We start from the raw sequence: 21,624 nt of genomic DNA on the forward strand, positions 1-21,624 counted from the left end.
AGTTTATAGGTTGACTGCAGATCAAGTAAATAAGTATTAAATTTCTGAGATTGAAAATGAGAAAGTTTGGACAATTATTTTCATGAAACTTTGTTGGTAGGTTATCCTGATCATCATCTCAGTGCTCACTTAAATAAATAGTGTACTGTGATTTGTTGTGCCTTCCTGTACCATTTTGTAGTTTTCAACCATTGCAAATGTTAACCCTTCATGTAATTTTTCTACACTACAAATTCTTCCCAATGTAAAATCTTTATATTAACCCTTAGAGATGCCATTCCCCCTTGTTAACATTCTGGAATTTCATTGATGATCTATAAGTTTGGTGATTCTTGCAGATTGGCACACTTGTGTGTAGGCCGTCTGCTGGGGATTGCTCCTTGGTCTATAAATAGCCATAGGTTCCTGGGTGAGAGCATGTTAACACACATACTGTACCCAGTCTGCTCTGCTGCTTTAAAACTGTATTTATAGAGTCTCTACATGTATTACATGGTGGTAATATTCAAAGGGATTAGGATTAATCATAAATTAATTTTTTCTCCTTGCTTCTTGGTTCTATCAATAGATTCATTGAAATATTTAGTTTAGAAGGTAATGAAGAATTCCAACTGTCATGAGGTATAATATGCACTGGTGTTTTAGATCAATTAATTCTCATGTAAATGAAGTCTTGTTCTGAGGAATATTCATAATGAAATCTGTAAATTGGTATTACTACAAAACATTGAGTTCCATTCGTATTTGGTTTGGAGTCTATGGCAATTACTATTCTCCCTATGAAATGGTTCTGAGGTAGCAGCAGGCATGGCCATAACAGAATCGGGGGACCTCTCTAAACCAGTGAGCTCAGACATGTCTATATTTAGATGCAGTGGAGCTCCCCAGAATAGCTTTGGGTAACTCCACTGACATGAAAGGATGTATCGCATTTTCAGACTTTAGGGAACCTCTTGGGTTTAAAGATATTGAAGTCCCCCAGTTTCACTGTAAAAATCTATGAGAGTTTGGTGGTTATGCCTGTACATGGGATTGTCGTGCATGGTCGCAGTTATAAATAAATCTAGTGAGGGGTTTTGGGGTGACTGTACTGGCCTCCTCCTCTGCCTCTCAGCCTGTATTCCTTTAGCAGATGCCTTCTTGTAAGTTTTGTTTCATCTTGTTCATGTAGATTTTTGGATTTTGTTTTTAATGGTACACATGAAATTAATATAAATTTGGTTATGATTTAGGAGTCTTGTTTCTCTTGAAGGTTGTGTCGCAGTTCTTTTATAAAGTGTGATGGTTTGTAGTCTGAAATATGCACTGAATAAATTTAAACACACTTCTAAAGTTATAAGGGAACATTGTAGTAATTGATAAAGAATATCTAGATAGGTACGTATTAGCCATTTAAGTTTTTTTTTTCAGTGGTTTCTGAGTACAGTATACTATTAAGCAAAAAATTTTATGGCTTCGTTACAGTAGGTTGGCAAATGTCAAAGATGTCAGCATCCTCATCTGTCTAGCATGAAAACTGCATTTTCTTTTATGCCTGTATTTCATTTTTGAATAAATAAATGTTGAGTTATGGGACCAGAAGGATTTCTGAAGTTCTAAAAAGATGTTTGTGCCATAGTACTTGAATGGCTGTGAAAGAAAATGTGAAGAATATTGACTGGTGGAAAAAAATATAGATGTTAAATGATGGTGGGCATTATACTTTTCTAAAAAGGTATGCTGAAGTAATTTCAAAGGAAGTATTTTAGTTTGATACAAAGTGGAATGTTTTGAAGATGCTGACTTACTTCTGAGATGTGATCTATACTTAGCAGGCGTTTCATGGAATGAGATATTGATTCTTACAGAATTTGCAATAATAATTGATTTACAGTTGTATATCTATGGGATATATCAAATTGTGTTGCATTACTGTTGATGTGCTTTTTTTAGTTTTATCAAGAATTTAACTTCAAATTTACAGGAGGGAAAGTGGGAACCTGATAGGAAAGGTGCTTTGGTAAGTCAGCTGAATTGCATAGTAGCCAAGTAGGATAGATGACTGAACTCACACGGATGGAATTCTGAAACAGTTTGTGATAAAAGTTCTGCTCTGCTATGATGATAGTTAGAGACCATACTGTCATTAATTCAGACTTGTAATGCCAATTTAGACTGTCATGCAGGATTTGGGGGAGATTGAAAGCTATTGCTAGTAAGGGTATCAATTTTATGTTTTTTAATAAGCAAGCTGGCACAGTTACTATTAGGTATTTAGATAACAAAACTGCAAAGAATCCCCAAGAGTTTAGTTAAACGACAGGAAAACATTTGAAAAGTTTGTTACTAAAGTTGGTTTATGAACTGCTTTTCCTATCAGTTTTTTATTCAGTATTTTGAAACTGTAATTTGCTATTTTTATTTGTAACAAATATTTTGAGTACATTACCTTTGGCGATGGTCTTTTTAATTTTTGCAATTAATTTTTTTGTCTAATATGTTTAAGTGCAATGTTTTGTAATAAATAAATTGTCAAGCCATTATGGATTTGCATAATTTTAATACACTGCTCACCTATATTAATGCTAAAGTGCAATTTTTATCCAGGGAGAATAAAGTAGTGAAATATAATATTATGAAACTGTTTCCATTATTATTATATAAAGATCATTGTGTTCCATAGACAAGTCAGTGATCGGATTTAACTCGAGTATAAGTAATGCCAAATACATTGAAAGCAAATGTGAAATCAAGAATCGACATGCTTCAGTTTTTTTAAGCTTTGTATGATAAAGAAAATTGGGCTATATGATAACTCTGGAGAGAGGGAGGGGCAACATTGTAAGTAAGTAGTAATGGTTAAGATAACTAGCTGCCATAGTTTTTAATTTAAACAACCACAGGTTAAAAAATCTAATGGCAGCAAACTTTGTTATAGCAAAATCCTCTGACAATTAAATCTTTAAAGAATTTTTAATTGAGATTCTTGTATAATCATTTTTGTGTTAGTACAGTATGCATATGACCAAACAAAGGGTTGGTCTAATCAGTGTTGACAATTTTGACTGTGGGTTTAGCTGAAGTATTCTTGATAATAGATACATAATTGTTATGCAAGAAATTGACATGGTTTAGAGTATATTGACTGTTCTCTCTGAATAATTGTTGTGTTCTTTTCTGTTGTAAGGGGGCGTAATGTGTGATTTAATTTACACAGTGTGTTGTTTACTTTAAACTTTTTACTGTTTTTAATGCAGTGGATGCACTCCCTTCTCTTGGCGATTCTTTAGAAGTTAGGTTCTTTAAGCCATATAGGGATAATATTTCCCATTCATTTCAAGATAACATGAACCTTAGCCATGAGATCGTTTCATGTGTTTTAAGAGATCGAGTAGGAACTTTGGTCAGTCACTTATTTGAGGCTGAAACCAAGTTGTGACGGGCTGAATTCAGAATCAAATCCCATGGTTTTTCATTTTAATTTTTTTTTTTTTAGTTTAACCCTGTTTTAATTTTTGTTATAGAATTCACAAAAAGAGTGACCAAGAAGTATGTACAGTACTTTCTTGTCTTTTCTAGATTTAGCAAGCTAAATTTTTTTAGAATGCATTTATGAAATTTGGGTTATTTCTATATTAATAGTTTGATAACATCATCTGTACACACTAATAGTTTATTGTGTTGGTACTGTAAGGTGTTTGAATGTTTTTGCAGACTTATGTCTCGAAGAAAGCGGCAGCTATGGTAAGTTAGTGTGGAAATAGTGGGTAGGGATATTCCGTACATTTTTGAAGGAATATCTGTATATTATACTTGATGTCTTCCACTAACAACTCATTAGGACAATAGATATGTCCAGTAATATTAGATGCATATTTTGGATTAATTTACTTAGGGTATTAATTCATAGTTTTTTTAGGTAACCATATTAATCAGTGGTATTAATCAATGGTATATGTTAAGCAAGGCACCATGTATTCGGTGCAGGTGTATACTTTTAAGTTGTTTGAATGTTCTTGCAGAGTATAGTATTCAAGAAAGCGTCTACGGTAAGTGCTGGAGGTAACCAGTAGGGAGGTGATGATGACAAATGACTCTCTTTGAGTACTGTACATTTCTTTTTTTTTTTTTTGTGTGTGACTAACTAAAGCAAAGAAAAGCATTTCAGGAGCAAATTGAACCCTCGTCCTTAGTTTGGTATCAGGTGTTTGATTGGTCGTCTTAGAGCTTAAGTGTTGTCTTATTATATAAGCTGTAAATCGTCACAGTTACAACTTTTAAATAGGCCCAAATTATTATTTTATGGCAGATTTTGTGCCACTGTAGGATTGCTTTTGTTAGATACATTGGTGACTGAGCATTCAGTTGTTCCTATCTAAATCATTACCAGATCTTTTACACATTTCTTTTCCTTTCTTCATGGCATTTTATACTGACATTTTCAAATTGATGTGCTCTTACATTCACAAGTTTTTATAGGTCACTCAATTTCTTATATTAGGAATCTCTAGTAATACTTAAATCTTTACACACATTCAAATGGCACAAAAATTATAACAGCTACTAAATCTTGTCATGTTCATCTTGATACATTTGTTACAAATTTCAGAGAATTAGAAATTTTTTGGAAATAGTTGTAATTTGACAGTGCAAAAGGAACTTTGAAGTATACTTTTCCCCTGACCTCGGCTGCATTCTTTGCCTTTTATTTTTTTTTTACTGTTCTGATTCATTTGGGCTCTTCCTATTTTGTCCAATGTCTTGAACATGTTTTTCCAAACATCACTCATCTGGTAAAAGAACAGTATGTAAATAACCCTTGCTGGGGTGGAATTTTTTGTTTAAACCACTCGGAAAAATACAATTGACAGGACAACACAAACTTCGCTTCTTTGCTAGTGATGAATATGTCTGGAATTCATATATGTACTGGTTCCAGTATGTTCCATGCATATGACCTTGAGCTGAAATAAAATTTATCATTTTTATTATTACGTAGTATTAATGTTACATAAGGGATTCCAGAATTGCAATTCCCTATAAGGGCCAGTGCTGTCACTGCAACTCACGTAGCACACTGTAGGACGTTTGCAGTGTCCCCCCAGCCCCTGGGTGTACCCACTTTTTAGCCTTTTACTTGACCCCCCATTCCCATTTCCTCTCTTCAGTCACACTGGCCAACACCTTGGACTATTCCTTTGAGTCCTTGTATTTCACCACCTCTAATTTTTGGTTCTCTGTACTGCTGTCCAACCACTTGAACTCCCTATTTCCACTGTCTTAAGCATTTCATGGCCAATAGTGCCCCAGTTCTTGGCTTGAGAGCCTGGATTTCATAATATATCAGTGGTCAGTAATTCTCTAATGAAACAGCAGCAGCTACAGTTTGCTTTAAAAATTCTTATGCTCAATATGTTGAAATTTTTACCATCAATGTCAAAGTGCTTGATCTTTACTCAGGAAAGCATTAAGGGAAACACTGATACAGAAAAATCATCCACATCTGCAGTGCGTAAGATAAGGTTAAAAAGGAATTCCCTTAAGTGAATTATATTGCCACCCATTGTAATAAGCAATAAGTGGAAGACTTACTTGGTTGATGAAGTTGATAAAATATCAAAGGCCATGAAACTCAAGAGTTGCAGAATTCTTCTGTGAAGAAAGAAATTTTAGCTTGAAGGTTTGATAAAAACCAATTTTTTTAAAATAATGAAATACAAAAAGAGGCATAGAAGTGAAGTTGTCTTGTCCTTACCAAGATTATAACTTGATTGCTGATGGTCATCCCCATGTAACCAAATCCCAATTTGTAAAGAAAATGTATCACTGTACAGATTAATTATAAAGACTTTCTGAGACTGGCCCAATACCAGTAAACACCGAATTAGGGGTCTGACCTAAATCCCTAAGAAATCTAGAAAATAGCCAACATGCTGTTTACATGCTGGAATGATAGTCAACAAAGTATATACAGCAGTGTACATTTTTCCACTTTTCCTTTTTGTTTTTGAGAAAAACAAACTATTTATGTTACCCCTGTAGAAGTTTGTGATTTTTCTATACTTACCGTACTTAATAGGCTAGCTTAACTAATTTTTTCAACCCAAACTTTTATTTTTTTTCTCCAAATTTAAGAATTAGGCCCCTAAAGCACTTGAAATTGTTTTCAATACAATTATCGACTTTTTTCTCTTTCTTCTTATTCAGTATTATACACATAAATGTCTTTAGTTGAGATATAAGTGTCCTCAAGTTGACAATAACTTTGGCAACATCAGTTTAATGGAATTATTTTGCTGAGAAAGAAACTTGCTTTATTTAAATATCCATTTGATATTTGCCATGTAAAGATTCCGATTACACATGAAAGAGCACATTTCCCCCCTTCATTCACATCTTATCTTTGTTCTTAAACTGCTAGTTCCTAATTTTTAAAAGATTTCTTTATGATTGAATTTAAAACTTTTAATCTTTAATAGTCATGTATTTACATTTCATTTCATTATTGTGTTGGAGGTGCAGTGTAGCAAAATTGTCGTCTTTCTGTGCATATTCTTGGTGTTTGTTGTGATTTGTGTCCTTGGAAATGTAATCATCAGATGAATTCTTGTCAATGTGTGTTTTTAGTTCATATAATGTGTATTGGTTAGGTTCTCTTGATTACAGCACATTAGTGGAGAAGTGTTCCACTGGCATTGGAATTGAACACAAATGGGAGTTTCTTTATTGCAATTTGTATAGTGTTTTTTTCATAGCCTGTTTGATGGAATTTTTCCATCGGTAAGATTTTTTCACCTAAGATTTTGTTTTCAGTTGGCCTGTAAAATATTATAAGAAGCTGTCAAGTTTTATCTTGCACTAAATTTGAAATCTGATGTGACTGAGCCAGTGGAAAATAGTTTTGGCTAAACTAGGATGGAATTGACTGAATTTCAGCAAGTTCCATATGTGGGTGAATGTTAAAAATGAGGTGTTTGTTGTTTATAGTGCCAATCATTGTCATCATCATCAGATTCATAATAACCGAGAGTAACAGCATGCTTTTGATAAATTTGGTGCAAGTTGTTTTCCTTTAGTTTTAACGTTGTCTCTTGAGAGGTCTCTGTCGCAAATTAAATATAGTAATTTGTGGCTTCTTAAGCGGTTGTAGGGAAGGCAGCCGTAATCTCTTAAGATGAGCTGTTGATAGGTTTCCTTTTGCCCAGGAAGTCGTCGTCAGAGTTGCCCTTTGAATAATTAATCGTATACAGTAATTGAATGGACAGCACTGACAAGTGAAATGCTGTGTTCTTCTCTTTGCTGTTGCAGCTTTCACTTGGCAAATTCTTGTGCACTTTATTACAGATTTCTAATGTATAGTATGCCTCTTTCTCTCGCTTATTATTGAGAAAAATGAAAATTTCACAGTAGTACATATTTGATTTACCTTCAGTGTTGTAGAAACAGGATTAGCTTTTGGTCAGTCTACGGAGTGAATTTCATATTTTGAATAGTATTTGCATGAATAGCATTGTGTTTTATGGTGTTTGTTGTGTGCACTGTGGCTAAACAATTGAATGGCTTATTTAGAACTTACTGCCCAACTCCTGCTCTAGTAGGTTTTGGGTGCTAAGATTTTTACTGTTTAAAAACTGTGTAAATAATGAAAATTAAGTATTGGTGCTTATTAACTATTGAATTATGGTTAATATACTTGACTAAATGGTGCTGCTTTCGAGTCTGGCATAATTTTTAACAAGTGACATATATTTTTTGTCATATAAATATGCTTCAGTAATTAGGTAAATGGAATAAATAATTGGTTTTCATAGATTATTGCTCTTTAAATTTCTCAACTAACAGACCACTTTTTATATGTATCAAAGAGATGGAATTCTTAACATGTCTGCATATTGAATTTGGATACATACAATGTTGTTGCAACCTTCCCTCTGTAACAATCTATATTCTCTTTTGGATGTGCTTTGATACTAGCTGGAAGGCTCATTAAAAGATTTTTCATATCAGACCTGTTACAACAGAAACTTTTTGCAGGCTGGGAGGATTCCACCGGACCACCCCCTCGTGGGAGGTCACAAAGGACCTGTCCTCGACATAGCGTGGGATCCCTTTAACGACAATGTGATTGCCTCAGGGTCAGAGGATTGTGTCGTCAAGGTGTGGCAGATCCCTGACTATGGGCTGGTTACGTAAGTATTGATCAAAGAACAAGACGTTGCATTAGATGTAATGATTTGAAGTTTTGTTTGATAAAAGCACATTTGCCTTGCATTCTTACAAAGGATGGGAAACAAGCAGATATCTGGTGATTGTAGAGGCGTCTTAATTTCTTGTGGTCAGAGGTGATGTTGTAAACCTACTCTGAGACTCAGAAGCAAGAGAATGTGTGAAAATTGAATAAATGCAATGTTTTGAAGTGTTTATTTATAAGTATTCTGAGCATTTATGTTTTCTTGAGCAGGATGCTTATGGTTGTAATGTGGGAAAGGTTCTGACTGTGATCCAGTAACACTACAACTTGCTGGACATCCCATATTTATCAGCTATGTTATCATTGATTTTTGTTTAGCTACCACTGTAGATGTCATACATTTTTAAATAAATCTCATTAGGTTAGGAACTGTGGAATTGCTGTTATTTGTAAGATATGGAAACAACATTCAGTTACAAGTGTTAATGTGGTGTCTTTGTTACTTAACATAATTTAAGAAAGTCAGACCCCCATAGCATCTGTTATGTTGAGCTTGAGATGCTAGGTTATACAGCAGTTCTTTGACAACAGTAATATGCTTTCTCCACTTAGAAAGGGGCATGCTGGTTCAACATGGTATCTTGGTCTAATCCCCATCTATTAACTCTTTCATATCTGCTTAGTTTTGAGCATTGTGTCCCCAGATATCCGAGGTATTTGGGAGCGCTCGACAGTGCGAAAAAATAATTATTTCGAAAATTCAGCAGAATTAGAAATTTTATGCCAAGAACGTTCATTTTCTGTCCTTTTTTTCTAAATGTTAGTATTTTATGGTGGAATAGTCAGAATAAGAGTCCCAGCCCTCTAAATACAAAAAAATGCGAGTTATTTCACAAAAAAAAAAATCTTTACTTTTTTTATATTTTTGTTCGAAACCCAAAAACTATGAAAGTCAGGCGAATGAATTATTTTTTATGAGAAAGCCAATAAAATTTTCTAAATATCGACATATAAATCAATGGAAAATGAGTTAGTCCAACCAGTGAAAAAATTGATAGAAAAGAGGGTAAGAAATAGAGCGCAGTACAGGGATTTGAGCATGCGCAGTACAGAAACTACTTTACTGGCGTATTGATACCCGAGTTACACGGTCTAAGGTATGATCTAGCCTATGGAAATCGCTACTTGTCCGAAAATAAAAAAAAATGCCCCTACCCCACGCACGAAAAATTTAGGTAAATTTTACATACCGCTACGTCAGTTGGATAGATAGGGGATAGAGTATTTTTACGTACTATTATGTCAGTTGGACATGAAAGGGTTAAGAATGTAGTTTGACATCTGTAAAACATTTTAAGCAATTGCCCAAATTTTGATCAATGGTGATCAATTTTGGACTCAAGACCATTTATCAAGCCCCCTGAGAATATTCAGCTTTTTCAACTTATATCTGAAGCTGAAATGTTGCAATTTATGAAATTAGATTATTTTTCTTGTATCTGTGGCCCTATCTTATAAAACAGTAATCATCACTAATTAAAATGAGTTCTTACCACTTTCATCCATCATCTGCATTCCATATAAATTCCCATTTGGATTATTGTCTTGATTTGAATTTCTGGTTTTCAGACTGATCTTTCTTTGCCTATATTAACTTCTTTCCTGATTTACTGATTCTTTTACAACAATAGGTAATATTTTTCAAGCACTATGAAAAAGAAAGATTAGAATGATAAGTGATGCCAGGTTTCATCAAACATTCAGAAACCTTAAGAAAAAGAATGGCTCCCAGCTGCATTGGTTTCTTCCTTTCACTTTTCATCTGTGTACTTTGGTCTCTTCCTTCCTATAGCGGTCCAGCTGCTATATCTTTACCTAATCCCCAGTTTCACCTGTCATTTAAGAATAAACTCTGTGGGCATGCCAGTTTCACCTGTCATTTAAGAATAAACTCTGTGGGCATGCCAGTTTCACCTTATTAGATAAACTCTGTGGGCATGCCAGTTTCATCTGTCATTTAAGAATAAACTCTGTGGGCATGACAGTTCCACCTGTCATTTAAGAATAAACTGTGGGCATGCCAGTTTCACCTGTCATTTAAGAATAAACTGTGGGCATGCCAGTTTCACCTGTCATTTAAGAATAAACTCTGTGGGCATGACAGTTCCACCTGTCATATAAGAATAAACTGTGTGGGGGGCATGCCCTATGAGAATTGAGAAGTGTGTGACAGTGCAGTGTTGTTAAACTGCTGTATAATGATACAAAAATCTCAGATGTCTGCTTTTAAGTTTAAAAGTATGATTAGAAGAAGGTATGTACATAGTTGTAGCAATGAGACACAGTTGAGCACTTGTTAATTTTCATTCTCTAGCCCTTAACAGTCATGGAAAATGTTGAAAGTTGCCCTCGTAAAAAAAATTATGACTTTTAGAAAGCCTCTAAGTTTTTTGTGAAAATTTAATTTTTCTTTGCTTCTGCTTCATTGGAAAGGCATGCACACGTAAGTATGAGAGAAAAATTTGAAGTTGGTTTGGTTTTTTGAGTCTCATTTGTAGAGAGATGCTGTTTTCCCTTCAAATGCGGCAGCCTAGTGTGGGCCAGGTCAAGGCAGCATGTCAGGCTATCATATCCACCTCATTTTCTTGTTTTTGAAATGTTTTGATTTTTGTTGGCTGTTGGCAATTTCTCTTTAATGTGCACATTAAATCTATCACTTAATAGTTACTGTATTCTTTCAGAGTTTTATAATCTTCCATCCTCTGTAGTGTTTATTTTTTTTATTCCTAATAGTTTTACTTAACAGTGCATGTTGTGTAGACCAACTTCTATAAGGGAAGTTGTTCATTTTACATTGCTTTTTTTTTCAATATACATAATATAATGTTTAGCTTTAAGGACCATCTGTAGTGTTTTTGTACAACTTTCATCATATGTCATAAGAATAGTTTGGTTATTTCTTATTTTTACTAGGAAGGTAAGACATTATAAATTCACTTAAATGGCCATCAGTTGTATATTAATTCTGTTATGAAGAATAATTCTATAGGTTTTGACTCAGTATCATAGAAGTTTTAGTGCTGCTATTGTACTCCATGACTTGCATGTTTATAAAATTGTGATATAACATCTTCCCATTCAATTGTGTTCTTGAAATAGAAAATATTCATCACATTTTTGTCAAAGTACATTGTGCTTAATAAGAGAAGAAGAATATTTTGTTGTAGCGAGTTGCTATATAAAGATTTTTGGAGTATGTGATTTGAAGAATACATTTAGATTTGGTTGATGGTATTAAAGTTTTTGGCCATAGTGTAAATATTAGTGTAGTAATATCATGGAAGGATGAATTCTTTCAATGGACACTTGCTTGTGTAGACCATCAAAGTAGTTATTTCTTCGTTGTTTTCCTTTAGCAGGTAATTCAAACAAAACATTTAAATATCCCACAAAACGAGTAAATGAACTGCCGGGTAAGTTTTTAAATGACCGTTAACATTTTGTCAGATTTGTCTTTAGTGCAGGGTTACACGCAAAGTTCAGTTAGATTTTTAAACTTTTAAAAGATGCTAGCAAACTTGGGAATGAGTATTTTTAGAAACAAAATTTTTTTTATATCCACCTTATACTTGGGCATAAGAAAGAAGGTACGTGATAGAAATTGAATTGCAACGTTCATTTTTGCTAATTCCACCCTTATTTGTTTGCAGGAACATGACAGACCCAGTTGTAGATCTCGTGTTCCACCAGCGGCGAGTTGGCATTGTCGTGTGGCATCCGACAGCTAACAACATCCTTCTTTCAGCTGGCTCTGATAATTTCATTGCCATATGGAATGTAGGGTGTGGGGAAGCCCTCATAACTTTAAATAACCACCCTGATATGATTTATTCGTGCTGTTTTAACTGGGATGGTTCACTCTTGCTGACAACGTGTAAAGATAAAAAAATCAGGATCATCAACCCCAGAAATGGTGAAGTTTTTGAGGTGAGTCTCATAGCAAAATAGACTTTGTAATTAACTGACTTGCTTGTCTTTACTAAAAGGTTGGTCTTTGTAAACATCTGTCATAAACAGAGGTTTTAACCCTTTGTTTTTCATTGTAACAAGGCAGACTGACTGAACTTCATTGAGTCAAAAATGCAGTTTTAACTAATTTTATCATAAACCCATCAATCATGTAGGAGTCTTGTCGGCTGTTTAAATACCAGCAAATTAGGGATTTGTATGATTGTTGGGTTTTCATGAAAAAATATGCTATGTGAAAGCTTCACTCCAGAACATTCTGGACAGATAAGTTATATTGAAAGATAATTTCTGAAATTGCTTGCATTATTAAAGTGGTGCTTTGCAGGTGTTTTACTGAAATTTCATATCAGAATTAAGATACCATTGCCATGTTGCTCTGTATATGGAGATCAGTATGATAATTGATTTCAATTGGTTTTTCTTTCAGGAAGCAACTTCACACGGGGGCAGCAAAGCCACCAGAGCCATTTTCCTCCGGAATGGTTTAGTCTTTACAACTGGGTTCAACAAGAGATCTGAGCGCCAGTACTCTTTAAGAGCTCCGGGTCACTTAGATGATCCAATCACAATGGTAGAGCTCGATTCTTCCAACGGTGTTATGTTTCCTATGTATGATCCAGATACCAATCTTGTATATCTTTGTGGTAAGTATTAACCTTTACAGTATGAGTGTGTTTGGTTCCTGTTCACATACTTCCTCTGCCCTTATAGTAGTACATATATGTAAATTGATTTGAGTTGAGCTGTTTGTACTATATTTGTAATAAATTTGATGCCAAACTTTCCAAAATAAAGTACTTTTTATAATAGTTACTTTGTTTTTTGTCTAGGGCAGCATAGTTGTAAAATGCATTAAAATGTGTATCTATTGTACTTGGATTTTACTCAACAGGTAAGGGTGATAGTGTTATTCGTTATTTTGAGATTACGCCTGAAGTTCCTTTCGTTCACTACATCAACACCTTCCAGTTACCAGATCCTCAAAGAGGTATTGGTATGATGCCAAAGCGAGGTGTCGATGTAACCACTTGCGAAATCACCCGTTTCTACAGGCTCAACAACAGTGGCTTTTGCCAAATTATCTCCATGACAGTGCCAAGAAAGGTATTACATTGTTTATATTCAGTATTTGCTTATTGGATGATAGCATGTGGAGATTTTATGCTGCTTGTCCAGTTTCTTTTACCTTTAAAAGGGCCCTTGAAATATCGAATTGCAGCTTTTCTTTGTAATAAATCATATAGGGCTTCTGTTCGTAGACTTACATCTTATATTTTTTCAGATTTTTTATGATATCATTTGAACCGATCTAAGTTTTCTTTACTCTGGAAGTAAAGAAGTATTTTAAATTGGAAACCTTTTTTTCTGTAACTCAATGGGAAGTGTGTCCTTTTGTCAAGTTGTTCTTTCAGTATCAGCCATTAACCTTTACTGGATGGGTAAATATATCAATATGCAGCTCCTCAGGCTGGGTAAACTTTGAGGTCGGCCAATTTGCGAAAAAAAACACAAGGGAAAGAACTTAAAGTATATCTTAGTTTAACCAGACCAGTGAGCTGATTAACAGCTCTCCTAGAGCTGCCCGAAGGATTAGATACTTCTATGTGGCTAGGAACCAATTGGTCATCTAGCAACAGGTCCTACAGCTTATTGTGGGATCCGAACCACATTATGTCGAGAAATGAATTTCTATCACCAGAAATAAATTCCTCGGATCCGCGTTGGCCGAGCCAAGAATCGAACTTTGGACCACCGGATTGGCAGGCAAGCGCGAAAACCACTCGTCCAACGAGGAACTTTAATGGAAAGAGTTAGATATGTAAATGCACATGGTGAAAGAAAAAAAAAACCTAAACAATTTTTCCTACCTTCCACGAGAAGTTGAAAATTCTTTTTACAACCCCTTTGTGGGGGCCTCTTTTACAAGACAGTTGTAAATTTTACCAATTATATGTTTTCTAATGAATAAATTTATTCAATATCTAAACAGATAAGAAATAACATTAGTAACAAAATCTTAGCATATTTGTTGAAAAATATTTACATAGATTTATCAAGAACAAAGATTCAGTAACTTTTATTTTACGTTTTTTCTCATATTTCTTTGCACTTTTCTTTGCAAAATTACGTTTACAACTGACATACTATCGTAAAAGACAAGAACAAAAACCAACAGCATCCCCTTGGTATATTTACGAACAAAATTACAAAAAGACGTCACGTAAAACAGAGACACATTACATTCCCCCCTTGAAGTTACAAGCTGAATTGAAGTCCTGAGCCACCCGATTCGTGGTTTTGTGGATTTATCCTGTGTAAAAGTTGCTATTAGTGAATCTATGGGCTATAGAAGTATTGGCACCTCTTTCCTGCCCGATTCTTTTCAAATCGATGGCGCTTAATATTGTATATCTACAGGATCAATCCGTCCACCATCACAAACCTCTTATTACTACTTCCGAGGATCAAGCCATCCATGAAGGGTTAACCCCAAAGCTGGGGAGTCCAAGAGCTTGAAACTGTTTGAAAGAAGAAATTATATTGATGTGGAGACAAAAATGTTTGTTTCTTGATGAATGTCGGCAATAATTTACAGAAGTCCGGAAACTTAAGTATAATACCCATAGTCAGAAATACTACCGAGTTTAGTTTGTTCATACTTCCTTCCCATGTTCTGAGTTTGGTGTTACATTTTAGTCTCGTGTGTTGACCAAAGGGTTTTGTTTTGAAATGAAAGAAGTTAAAATTTTATCAAGGTAATTCGTGAGGTAGTCTTGCAGTAATTTGATGGCTAAGGTGGAATAGAATGGATGATATGTGGCTTTCACCCTGCAGGGGAAAGGAAAAGAATTACTAGTGCCTTCCACAGTGTGGCATACTAAGAGGCACTAAAAATAGACCTCTTTAGTGTGGTAACAACTGCAAAGAGAGAGAGATGATAATTAAAAATTAAATGTCAATCCACTTTAGACCATTAAGCATTTGACCAACTTCTGTACAAGTGTTTACGACAGGTAACAGTAGGAGGAGATCAAATAAATTTACAAGAGTTGGGCAGTAACGTACCAAAATCATTAAGACGACGATAGTTAGGATTGTGTACTAGTGTCATCTTCCATCCTTTGGGTGGCTTTTGAAGTTATTCTCTCCTGGTTTTTAGTGGGAAAATGATGCTGTAATTGCTAATATGATTCTTAAGTATTGATAGGAAGAATGCTGCACACAGTAATTATTTTCTTTAAATATTTTAAATCATATGTGATATTAGGTAGGTCTTAAGAATAAAGCTGTGGAATAGCAGAGACTTCCTACTTTTAATTTTCTTTCATTACAGTAAAACTCTTACTTCACTATATTAAAACTAAGATTGTCACATATTTTTTTGTACTATGTTTTATGTCGGGGAGGCCATATTGAAATATGGGTTCATTAATTGATTTGTATAGTTTTGATTGTTGCAACTTGTCCTTTGAAATCTTGATAGACAACTGGCACTCTTCTTGTTTTCAGTCCGAGTTATTCCAAGAAGATTTATATCCAGACACTCCTGGAGATATACCAGCATTGACGGCGGAGGAATGGTGGGAAGGAGATTCAAGAGAACCTATCTTAATATCGCTTAAAGGTAATGCTGTGTGCGCATGTAATTCAGAGGAGCCTTTATACCAGAAGGCATTTTATTGTTGTTGGGGATGAATCATTTTACCATTTGAATTATTTCTTTGTTCATATACGAAACAAACCTTCGGTCTTAATATTAGGATAAATACTCAGCGCCAGCTGGAAACTGGTAAAGTTTAAAATAATTGTGTACGCAAGGGACTATTGGCATCTGTGCTTGGTCACGAGACATGTGGGGCCACCCACTTACCCCTCATTAACTTGTGACCCCGTCAGTTATTTTCTTACCGCTTTTAAGTGAGAACGTGGTTTACTCCGTCCTTTTAAAGCCGGTTTAGTTTGCCCCCTGTTGTTTTCAATTTGTTGTTTGGAATTCCCGGATATGTGAACATGAAGCTTTCTCATGCTGCGAGACTTCCTGGATATCACAAGAAGCAGTTATACGCCCTGTTAATATCTTTGACAGTTTCGACGTCGATGGAAACCGTCGAAGTACTCTTCGTGTAGTAAGTCGTAGGTGAAGAAACTCTTAAGGTACGGTTAATTCGTTACCTGTGCTTGGGAATATCGCATATTCATATGGATTGCCTGTAATTCAAAGCTTTGATGTATCTGGATGTGCTTTGGGAAGTAATTATGACTAATTGTGCTCCTTTCCCTGCGGGGAGAGGCATGCATCGCCATCTTGTTTTCGTTCCAGATACGTGGATAGAGAGGATGCAGGTGTGCGGTCGGCGTTAGGCTTATCAGGAGAACCAACCCAAAAGGACAGTTGGTTTGATGTTTTAACGTCTTGTTGCCATCCAGGATCCCATGTGATGGATGTCCCTTTCATCCTGACATGCACTGGATGGCAGTCGGATGCGTCGCCATCTGTAAAGAAGCAGATATGGCAACAAGGCAGCCCTTAATGTCAGGTTGCTATGACTACGAGAATAACATCAACAGCCTTGCACTTCTGGTAGGGTGCTGGCTTTGCATTCAAGTTGCTCTGTGACATCATAAACATGGCGACCGCCATGACGTCTCTTCACAGCTGCGGCCTACACAAAGGCATGCTTCCCTTTTCATTTCGAGGTACAGTACTTTACAACTATGCTTTCGGATGGGAGATTTTTAATGCACATTGTTTTTGAGAGAAATTACAAGCGTTAAGTGATGTAAGTCACATAATGGAAAAGACAAGTCTTTCCTCTGTATCCTTCCGCTTAGGCGTCAAGCTTAGGTGACTGGCTTTGATGCCAGTGCATTCTCCTGCCAATCCTGGAAATAATCGGGACTTCGTAGCTGATCCTCGAGCCAAGAGGAGAAGTTTCTTCTCTATCTTCGAGCCAGGATTGTTACATCCCTATTATATGAAAGCACAAGAAGTAGTTGTAATTGTCGAACAAGTGAATGATGGAAAGTTAGTCTAGTGTGGCTGCTGTGAAGAGTTGGAAAAGGCTAGAATCAGGGACTTCGTGACTGATCCTCGTGCCAAGAGGAGAAGAATAATTTCTTCTTCATCTTCGAGCCAGTACTGTCACATCCTTGTAGAGTAGAAATGCCACAGAAGGTTGGGTCTCTTGATCTTGGCTGCAAGAGTACCATAAACAGCCTCACGCTTCCATCAAGCGTGTTGACGTCTTAGCCAAGACCGCTTGTAATGGTGGTAGTCATGACGTCACAGCCTACTGATTCTCGATTTACTTCGCTGCCTTCGGAACCTAATATGCTTTTTGACTCATTGGTACACACAGTAATGAAGAATAAACAGGATCTAGAGGTGAAAATGGCTAAGTAAGACAAAAAGAAAAGGCGTGATTCGCCGCCTTCTTCGTCTTCTTCTCTAGATGATGTCATAGCTAAGTTAGATGACATCACTGAGTGTATCAGTCAAGCGTTGGAGGATACGGGATTTCGTGACTGATCCTCGGGACAAGAGGAGAAGAGTAAATTCTTCTTCATCTTTGAACTAGGACTGTCACAGCCCAATCAGCAAGAAAATCAAGAAGTCAGTGGCTGGTAAGCTCAAAGCAATCAGACGAAGCCGTTTACAAGAGTCCGAACGAGGTCATTGGACTCAATTTCCTTGGGTCCTTTGGTGGCTGCTCAACAAAAGGTGTAACTCCTCCAGTACCCCTGGCGGGTCAGTTGGTATCTTATCTAAGATGATGGTATGAATTTGAAATGGAGGAGTTAACTGGCCTCTTTCCTTTTCAAATTTCTGTCTCCTTCTTTACTTAGAGCAGTAAGAAGAGAGTACCATCATAAGCTGGAACAGACAAGGTACATGTGAGTGAAGTGGCCATACTGTTAGGGTTAGTATCAGTAAGATACCTATCAGTAGCAGGACATTCCTCTTTAGCAAGGGGAGAGGAATGATAACAAACCTACATGAGTGGATGAATTGGTTTGTTAGGGGAACAGATCTTCTTATCTTCCTCAGATGCTATGAGCTATGACATTGTGTAAAAATCCAGAAGTCTGACTCTATGATATTCATATATATCTTAGATTCAGAAATACTGGTCAGTTGTTTAGTAGAATTCTGGTATTCAGAAAACTGACCAAGGTGGCAAACTCCCAGTTGGTTAATAGTACTTTACCTCCCACCAAGAGTAAGTCTATCCTAATGTTAAGACCGAAGGTTTGTTTCGTTTATGAACAAATGACAAATTTGTCACTAATTTTGTATTTTTCATTACTTACAAACCTGAGGTCTTAACATACAAAAGCCCACCTCTAACCACCCCTCTGTCAACTAACCTGGGTTGGAAGAATAACTGACGGGGTCACGAGTTAATGAGGGATATGTGGGTGGCCCTACGTCTCGTGACCAAGCACAGATGCCAATAGTCCCTTGCGTACACAATTATTTTAAACTTTACCAGTTTCCAGCTGGCGCTGAGTATTTATCCTAATGTTAAGACCTCAGGTTTGTAAGTTATGAAAAATACAAATTAGTTACAAATTTGTCATTTTTAGTGGTGTAGAGTTAGTTTAACTTAGACAGGAACAAAAGAGTGAAAGGCAATTAGCTTGTATACTTTTATGTTATGTTTGAGAGACATAAAAAAGAAAATAAACCAGTAAGGAAAAAAAATTCATCCTTGAGGCCAAAGTAAAGCTATCTATCCCTTTGGGTATTCAGAAACTATTGATTTTGTATAGCCTGAGGTTTACTTTCTCAGTGTAGTATCATGCAGTTTGAGGAAATGTGTGGAATTACCTCATTGTATGTTCATAATTTGTATACCTTGTCTGTGTTTAGTTATTTGTAACATGCTTTCTGTGCAGATCTTTCAGAAAATGCTCATGAACCATAAAGTCAGATCTGTAAGTATTACCTGTATTTTATCCAAAGGTGGTAAATATCGTGAGAAAACTATTTGATATGCAATATTATAGATAACGTTTTCCATTTTCAGATGGCATTCAAGCAACACAGAAGGTTGAACTCAAGGTAACCAAAAAGAAGACAAATATTCTTGACAGGATGCCTCCTACCGGAAAAGTGAAATCAGAAGAGGAGGGCAAGGCTACTGCATTATCTTCAGAGGCATTAGAGAAAGTCACAGAGGTAGCTAGTCTGTTATGTTTATTCCAGAAATAATAGTTGGCCTTTGTATCTGTTTCACAGCAAAATTGTCTATATATTAAAATTATTATAACACAGCGCCGTATAGTAATTTGTCGTTTTCAGTTACTTGGGAAGTACATGAGAAGCCCTTCAGAATTTTCATCTTTGCGTTCAGTAGCTAAAGTTTTCATTCCACAAATCACATGAAGGTAGTGTAAATATCGAAATGTGATTGGTCCTAGCTCTTCCAGGCAGTAAAAGAAATGTGTGATTAAGGAAGTCAAAAGCTGCTATCACAAAGAAGAGGTTAAAAGTTTGTTCATATCTCTTGAACCCATCTTTAGTAAATGGCAGGAATTGTGGAATAATGAATCTGACAATGATAAATTATAATAGATCAAATCAACTGTTAAAGTGGAATTGTGCTGCTGCTCATTCAAAAAAAGAAACTAAATTGAAGTAATGTTATCGTTCCAAAAAAGGACACCATATTGAAGTGATGTCCGGTCTTTGAATTGTTCACATTTATCTGGTCCCAAGTGTATTTGTTAAACCAACATGACCCAGTCCCTTGTTATAGAAATACAGAACACTTATAATTCAAGGAATATCTTCAGTGATTGGACAACTTTCAGTGAGCAACATACATCAATCATTGCAACAAATCTTTGAAAGAAATGTTGTGAGAATCTTTAACATTTTCAGTTAATTTAATCATTAAACTTTGAAGGAGTTGCAAAATATAAAATAAGATCTAACGTATTTCGTCAAGAACAAATGATTCTGGCCAGTTCTGTGAGAGTTAAGAATGTTAATAATTCAGTCACTTGAAGTCCAAACTGAGAACTAAATTCCTTGAATATGCAAGTTTTTCATTCACTGAATTTTTTAGGTTTGCAAAATCAACGATGATCTTCGGAAGAAAATAGATGAATTGCAGTCGGAAATGAAGAAATTTAAAGCAGTGTTCCTAAAACAAGAAAACAGAATCAGGGGCCTAGAGAACAAACTATCTGAACTCACTGGAACGCCTGTGGCTCCACCTCCAACGCAGGTTAGTCTCGTTAATCGGGTCCTCAACTCAGTGAAGGGATTCATCGTTAATATCATTTTTATCATAGTTTTATTGAATGTTCTCTATTTCTATGCAAAGTATCTCTTAGGATTCTAGTCTCTTCTTTTGCCTGACTTCTTTTGATAAATACTTTGTTTTTTCATTCACTAAAATTTTTTTAAGTATTTTTAAAATTTTTATTTGCTGCTTGTTTAAAGTGTATAATTTTTAAAAGTTTATAGTTGCAGTATTAGGATCCTATACTAGTCGATATTTTATTAGTTTTTATATCTTTTGTTATGAGGAACAGGTTTAACATCACTTTGTAGTTTGGAAGTGAGACTGATCTGTTCATCATAGCTACAAGGGTTTTTTTAAATTCTTTTAAAAGTAATTGTAAATATATGTGTGTGATGTGTTTGCATGGCTTGCAAAGCCTCATCCTCTATTGGGGTATCAAAAAATAAAGAAAACTATTATATATGTGTTTTGCAGTATTATTTTTTGAGTGTAGTTGTAGCAGTAAAAATACAAGATTAAATCTTGCCAGGGATTTTGTATTGAGTGCATCTTTTATACAAGCTATTTTAAGCTAATTTTAAGAATATTTAATAGAATGCTTTTTAAGGGGAGTGTACTATCACGTATTCAGGCAGTGTGTGCATTTTAGTGAAGAGTGAGTGTAATAAAGATGATTGTGAGATGGGCTTGGGTTGGAGTTAGACATTGTAATGAATTCTGCATGCAGTTGAGAGGTGTTCATTGTAGAAATGAATAATGTTCATTGTAGAAATGAATAATCGATAGTCTAAGGTATTACATAAATCAATGTTATACACATCGGTTGAAACATTTCAATCACATAGGACGTCAAGGACAACCTAATTCTGAGGTTGCGTGAAGTGCAAGGCAAGGATGAACTAGATTATTGTGTCAAGGACAACCTGTTATTGAGGTTAAGAGAAGTACTTGACAAGGATGAAAATGAATTTAGTTTCTTAGGTAAGATTAGGGTATTGCTTTAGTTCCATTTTGGGAACTCTTCTTTCGATTGTGTTGTGTGTGTTTGTGATCAGTGGTTGTTACTGTATTTTGATTTGATACAGGCACAGGAGGGATGCCGAATAGGATAATTTGATGGTGCTATATTTTGTAGTCTGCAAAGAGAGCTTTAAATGGAGCTGAAAC

General features: G+C 35.5%; 1 protein-coding gene across 7 annotated transcripts in view; it reads left to right on the forward strand.

Annotated features, from left to right (window-relative positions):
- Nucleotides 1-21,624, forward strand: part of LOC135200365 (coronin-6-like) — a 69,868-nt gene that overhangs the window by 22,201 nt on the left and 26,043 nt on the right. For 4 of the 7 annotated variants that reach the window (XM_064228976.1, XM_064228971.1, XM_064228973.1 and 1 more), the window contains exons 3-10: nucleotides 1,964-1,999; nucleotides 8,014-8,168; nucleotides 11,881-12,157; nucleotides 12,627-12,843; nucleotides 13,092-13,303; nucleotides 15,710-15,824; nucleotides 19,231-19,382; nucleotides 20,275-20,436. In XM_064228976.1, the coding sequence (XP_064085046.1) occupies nucleotides 1,964-1,999; nucleotides 8,014-8,168; nucleotides 11,881-12,157; nucleotides 12,627-12,843; nucleotides 13,092-13,303; nucleotides 15,710-15,824; nucleotides 19,231-19,382; nucleotides 20,275-20,436 (1,326 nt within the window). Of the gene's footprint in view, nucleotides 1-1,963; nucleotides 2,000-3,693; nucleotides 3,724-4,001; nucleotides 4,029-8,013; nucleotides 8,169-11,880; nucleotides 12,158-12,626; nucleotides 12,844-13,091; nucleotides 13,304-15,709; nucleotides 15,825-19,230; nucleotides 19,383-20,274; nucleotides 20,437-21,624 lie in introns of all 7 variants that reach the window. The other 3 variants (XM_064228974.1, XM_064228975.1, XM_064228977.1) reach the window with 3 other exon arrangements.

Source organism: Macrobrachium nipponense, chromosome 26, assembly GCF_015104395.2.
Source record: "Macrobrachium nipponense isolate FS-2020 chromosome 26, ASM1510439v2, whole genome shotgun sequence".
NCBI lineage: Eukaryota > Metazoa > Arthropoda > Malacostraca > Decapoda > Palaemonidae > Macrobrachium > Macrobrachium nipponense.